The sequence below is a fragment of the Phascolarctos cinereus genome, unplaced genomic scaffold (assembly GCF_003287225.1).
Source record: "Phascolarctos cinereus isolate Bilbo 61053 unplaced genomic scaffold, phaCin_HiC Scaffold_1;HRSCAF=81, whole genome shotgun sequence".
Classification (NCBI taxonomy): Eukaryota; Metazoa; Chordata; class Mammalia; order Diprotodontia; family Phascolarctidae; genus Phascolarctos; species Phascolarctos cinereus.
In genome coordinates, this window is record NW_027555514.1 from 142,276,284 (window position 1) to 142,282,889 (window position 6,606).

Below are 6,606 nucleotides of genomic sequence, written 5' to 3' on the forward strand. Positions count from 1 at the left end.
CCAAAAGAAGAAAATTTGGTGAGAGCAAGATAGAGAAGTTGGACTGATAGAGAGGGCCTTATGGCTATCTCACTATGTATTTAGACTGTTTGATACATTGTGGTGTTTAAATGTGAACATCACAGTCAAGCTAGCACTTACCAAAAAACATCATAGCTACAGGTTTTGGCAGCAGAAAATCCTTAGGAATTAGCTAATTTCTCACTAAACACCTCTCACATTCATTTATTTGATGAGATTCACACATGTTTTTTCAGTGTGGTAGAACCAGTACAAATACGTTATTCCTGAAAAGCAAGGTAAGCAAAGCTGAGTAAAGGAACTGGCCCACAGTGACTACTGGAAAACTAGAAATTCATTACTTCTGTAGGCCAGTTGTCAGACAAGCACTTATTACATATCTGCTGTATATAAATACCATCAAGAATATAAGATGTCTCTGCTCTCGAAAATTTTGAATGGCATCATCCAACTTGTTAGTTATGTAATAGTATTATATGAGGGGGAGATACTTTATCTTTCTACCCATTACTCAGAATAAAGTAACAGAACCAAGCTCTCCATAGCTTTACAACAGTCTACTTTTCTCTCACAAGTAGAGAATTCATCTCAGAAACATTCATACGCTGTCAAAGGAAAGGATATATTCCTAATAGTTAGGATTCCTGGGGACTTTTAATTAGAAACAGACATCCTTTTAAAGAGGATTCTAGAAACCAGAAGGAGAGTGCTTTGGGCCTTGTGCCTATTTGGTAAAATACAAAATGTTGTGTGTATTGATGAGGAATGAGTAGGGAAGTAGGATAGCACAAGAATCCATATCTTGCGTTTCGCTAATTTCTGACTTTGGATTTCAGATTAACGTCTTTAAGGACCCAGTTGCTGATCCAAACAAAAGGTCAAAAAAAGGCCGGCTATCTCTGCATAGGACACCTACTGGAAATTTTCTTACCCTTGAAGAAGGAAAAGGAGATCTTGAAGAATGTGGTCATGTATGTCTTTATAATGAATTTTTAGTAGTAATAGTTTGGTTCTCTATACTAAGTAAAGAGGGTCTCTTTTCCCCCATTGTTTAGCATTTCCATTCTGTGTGTGTGTGTGAGTGAGAGAGAGAGAGAGATCTCTAATTTTTGTTATTATTCAGAATTCTCCATCAGCAAATCTTACTCAGTAAATAAATTCTAAAGAGCTGCTTTTGAGGCACATAGAAGTTAAATAGCTTCCTAGAATCATATAGCGAGTAACTTCCAAGAGGTGGAATTTAAACACAAATCTCCGTAGATACACTGTGTGTGTATGGGTGTGCATACATGTGTACACAAAATGAAGAGCAAAAATGTTTTGTGTAAAATACACAGTGGCTCATGCAGCCACATGTTACAGACAAGAAACAGATAATCTACTTAAAGGCAAGACAGTCAGCACTGAAAAGAAAAATGAACACTTGAAGCTATTTATCACTGGGTCTCCAGTCATTATAAGAAATGAGCCAACAATACCGGGTTTGAAGGACCCATGAAATGGAAAACTTTGGAAAGTTTTTTTTTTCATAGACATTGTTAGAGTTGATTTGACAATAAAATTTTCCATAATTTATAATAATTATGGAGAAAGCCAGTTTATAGTTGCTTCTTAAAGAAAATTGGGTTTGAATTAAGGAGACCAAAGTTTGAGACTCTGCTTAGATACTTATAAGCTGTGTGCCCCTAGGCAAGTAATTTAACTTGTCTAAACTTAAGTTTCTTCACCTGTGTAATAGAAAAACTACTTTTACTGCCTATCTCATAGGTCTGGGGTAAAGAAAGTGCTTTGTGAACTTCAAAATGCAATTAATAAATATGAATTATTGTTACCTTACTTTTTTTCATCTAAATATGTAAATGAGATAAGTAGATGGGAAATTAATTTATTAGAATAATCATATATTGGTGTAAAGAATATGTTATCACCGTAAAATAGTCAATGTATAAAAATCCTTTTTCATCCTAAAAGTTGGCAGCACAGTTAAGGAAAGCTGTATTTCTTAAAACTCTTGTTTTAAAAAAAATCTATTGACTTACAGTAAATGACTAACTGTAAAACCCTGAATATTCTCAAAAAAAGCATTTCCTGTATTTTTCTTGGTAAGACTCATGTGAATGATTACAAAATACAAGTTGGTGAATTTTTTTGATTATACCCATTATTTTACTTTATACCAGAAGATTGGTGGAAGGATAACACTAATCCCAGTTCTCAGTCTTAAAAAGACTGTCAGTTCATAAATACTACAATGCATCCATGATCTTGTCAGTGTAGGTATTCCATTCACTGGCACAAATCACAACCCCTCCGTACTGTGTGATTCTTGTCCAGGTAGTTCATAAATCTTCCATAGAGGATATGCCCAGTGTTATCTTCTGGTGATGAGATAGGGAGATAGGAATTTGAATCCTACCTCAAATACTTCACTGTATGACCTTGGGCAAATGCTTTCATCTCAAGAGTTTTGGTTTCCTCGTAAAATGAAGATAATAATAATAATAATGACCAATTCATTGAGCTCTAGTACATCCATACATAATGTTTGGAACAGGCATTGCATGTAGATGGACAGTGAATTGGGGGCAGAAGTGAAAAAGGATGAAGAAAATGGGCTAGGTAGGACTTAGCTCATAGGATCAAAGGACATAGGGTGTGGCAAGTGTTTTTGAAAACTTCTAAAGTACTGTTAAAATGTGAGCTTTTATTAGAATGGTTATTACTTAGACTGGTCACCAAACAATAGACACAGTCCTTTGTTTTGCTTGTACCTGATGCTTTTTTAGCTTTATTAGGACCTGCCAGAGCTTTGTGGGATTACTTCCATGCCATGAAGCATTAGAGTAGGACATCTCACCAAGAGATTGCTAAATTGAATCTAAAAATTTTGTGTGATAAATCATGCAGTACTTAAATCATTCATCTGCCTTTCTCTTGCACCCTTTTAAATGTCAGTATATTGTAATGGTAAAAGCAGTGGAGTAGGAATCTGTAGACTTGAGATTCCAGTTCTAGCTCAGATAGTCATTAGCTGTGTGTCAATATCTTTAGGTTGGTAGATGTAAAATCAGGGGGTGGGACTAGGTAATATTAAAGGGCTTTTGCAATCCTTAACAAAAGTATGGTTCTTCTGGTTCTCATCACTAAATTCTTAAATTGGTTTGTTTGTACAGGATCTTCTCCATACTGTCTTCAAGAATGGAAAGGTGACAAAAAGCTATTCATTTGATGAAGTACGGAAAAATGCCCAATTGAGTAGTGAACTGGAAACAGCACCTCATTAAGCTTTGTTCTGTGACTGTGTGCGCGCCTGCGTGTGTGAATGTGTGATGCATAGATAATATTGTACAGATCTGTGTGTGGGGTTTATGTGTTTTATGATACATTACAGCCAAATTATTTGTTGGTTTATGGACATACTGCCCTATTTTATTTTATTTTATTTTATTTTCTGCCAGTCTTTAGAAGATCTCAAATTAGGAAATGGCACTTAACTGTGTAAAAGATTTAATGCTGAAGTAAGCTTTTTAGGGCCCTTTGCCAATAGATAGTGATTCAATCTGGTATTGATCTTTTCACAAATAACAGAGAAATGAAAAACTTTTTTATATATAACAATATCACATAAAACAGATTTACATAAAATTATCATGATTGCTTTATGTTTATATTTAACTTGTATTTTTGTACAAACAATATTGTGTAAGATATATTTAAAGTTTCAGTGATTTAACCGTCTTTCCAACTTTTCATGATTTTTATGAGCACAGACTTTCAAGAAAATACTTGAAGATAAATTTCATTGCCTTTTGTCCATTAATCAGCAAATAAAACATGGCCTTAACAAAGTTGTTTGTGTTATTGTACCATTTGAAAATTAAATCAGGACTGTACCCTCTAGAATTACTGACCTCACTGCCCCATGTAGAATTTATGAATCATTCTACATTAAAGAAAATTATTGTTGTTACTGGAATGTTTAGGCACTATACACAGAGTCCATATCTTCCTGATGGTGTAAGGTATACAGGTGAAATGCCAAATTTGAAAGAAGACAGTATTGCAATTTGTATGTCAGATATTGCCTATGGATCTAATATGCACCTCAAGATTTTAAAGAGATAACATTTTTAAGAAAATTCCTCTTCCACTGTAGAATATACATATATGTAAAATATTGACAGATGTGGAAGTGGTGTATTTTAAAGGAATTACACTTCTGAATTTATTTTTCATATTCTATAGATAACATGATTTTAGAGTGAAATACTGGACTGGGTAGTGTACTATTTTGTTTTCATTTTTACTTTTATATTTCTCATTAGGATTTTTCTTCCTTTTGTCAATGAATGTTAAATTGTACAAATATATTTTATCAACTTTTAAAAGAAATAAACAACACTTCAATAAAATATCATACAAGCATACTCTTATCTGAAAGCAGATTGCCCTGTGAAAACATAAGATAACAGTAGGTATTGACAGAATGAAACCTTACCTGACAGCAAAAGTTAGATTCAAATTAAGATCACCCTCAGCATATACTAGAATGAATGGCTGCTAGACAATGAGATGGCCAGTGGATCTAAGAAGTTACAGAATCTTTTCATATTGTTCAACTATATTGGACTAGTCTCCTGTGTAAAGGAATGTGCCTTGAATTTTAGGGGAGAGGGAAAGGCTAATATTCATATTGGAATTTTGATTCATTTTGGAAGAACTATCAGGCTTAGCTTTTACTTAATTTCAATATTTATCTCATTAGAAAGCTGACATTTAGGAGACTAGTTTAGAAAAGCTTTAACAAGATACTATAATTATGAAATTTCTAATATTGAAAAGCCATAACTTGTTTGTCTTGTCAAAGAGCCATGTAACAAAATGTTATATCATTAGGTCAGATTATTAATTAGGTAGTGGTTTCTAAAATTAGTTGACTTTTGAGGGTGATGGAAAGAAATAGTTTTCTTTTTTCAAATGATCTAAACACTAGCTTCTGGACTGCTTTAGATAGTAATACATTAAATGAGAATTGTAAGCATTTCTCACTCCCAGGGAAAGCCTTACTTCTGCAACATTAGGCCAGAAAATGTTTTAAACTGAATTAATAAATGTATCCATGTTCAGTAGTACAGAGAAAAAGCTTGTGTTTCTCCACAAAATGTACTAGAGAATTTTGTCCTGTTGAGTTTTAAAAAAGAAAAAGAAAAAAAAGCTGCATTAAAATTCTGTACCAATAACAATTTTTGATAACTTGATTACCCATAATTGATATTTTTATATTTGATTAAACACTGGGGATATGCTACGAATGCACTATTTTCTCTTGTGTATCATTAGTTACAGGCGTTTTTGTTTTCATATATCTAGATTTGAATTTTATTTTGAGATTTTTTATGAATGCTCAAAGCTGTTCATCAATGTACATGTCAATTTTCCTGAAAATGATTATTCTTCAGTTAGTACTTAAGTACTTAAAGCTGATTTAACCCTGAACTTGTGTCACTAAGTGCTTAGTGTTTGGCAATCCCTGTCCTAGGCATTAGTGGCTAATATCCAGATCAAATAGAGAACCCTTACTGCTGTGCTTGAACCTTGACATATCCTAATTCTTCTCAACAGAAGCAAACAGCATGTTTGGGTTTGCTTAAAATCATTAGATTTATAGTTATTGATATATTTTAATTCCCCACATTTAACAATATCGTAAAATATTTATATTCAAATAGAAGTTGGGAGTTTTTTGTGTTGACTTAATTTATTTGTAAAATGGCTTTTATGAGTATTCCTTATTTCTTTTCCTGAAATGAATAATTATGAAACTGATATAAAATTTTTTTTGTAAAGAAATCCATCATGGACGATCAGAAGGGAAAAAAAAATAGAAAGGTATTTATTGTTCTGTTTGCCAAAATTCAGAACTAAAGTTTTGTAGTTTTACATTCCTTCTTAACCCACTCAGTGGAGAAAGGTAACACTTCTCCTAAATCATATGTTAAAGCAATCTCAATATGTACTCAGCATCAAAGACAAACCTGTAATAAACATGGAAATAAAGTTTAGTTATGTTAGTGAAACATTAATATGACTGTGTGCTTTAACTAATAACAATTTAGTGACATCCTTTTTGAATTGTACCCCACTACATATAATTGGTTTACTTCCACCAGGATGAAGGGACAACAGTATCATAATCTAATTATCACTCAATAAGACACGCTTCTGTATTGTTTGTTTATATTGACCCTTGCAAATCTGTACATTAACATCTTTTGGAGATAATTCCTACATTCCAAAAAAGTGATGTATGGTGAGGGAGACATTTTGGGGTAGGTGAGCCTTCAAATATTTCCAATTATACCATATAAATATATTTTAACCTTACCTACTGATTCTTTAAAGGGAATTACCATTCTGATTCAATGCAAATAGGTGACTATCACCCAAAGGACACTTTTAGCACTTTAAAGAACATAGGATAACTGCTTAAACTGCAGTGATTTCCCAAGAATTATCCAGAACTTCTTGGAGTATCCCTGGTGAGATCTTCAAAGCTGCATTGTCATCCTGAGGGGACGATTATTG

At 33.1% G+C, this 6,606-nt stretch overlaps 1 protein-coding gene across 2 annotated transcripts in view; it reads left to right on the forward strand.

Moving 5' to 3' along the window:
- Nucleotides 1–6,104, forward strand: part of NAMPT (nicotinamide phosphoribosyltransferase) — a 50,870-nt gene extending 44,766 nt beyond the window's left edge. For both annotated transcript variants that reach the window (XM_020984577.2, XM_078154413.1), the window contains exons 10-11: nt 858–992; nt 3,195–6,104. In XM_020984577.2, coding sequence (XP_020840236.1) covers nt 858–992; nt 3,195–3,305 — 246 coding nt within the window. In that variant the 3' untranslated portion in view covers nt 3,306–6,104. The remainder of the gene's footprint in view (nt 1–857; nt 993–3,194) is intronic.
- The last annotated feature ends 502 nt before the right edge of the window (nt 6,105–6,606 follow it).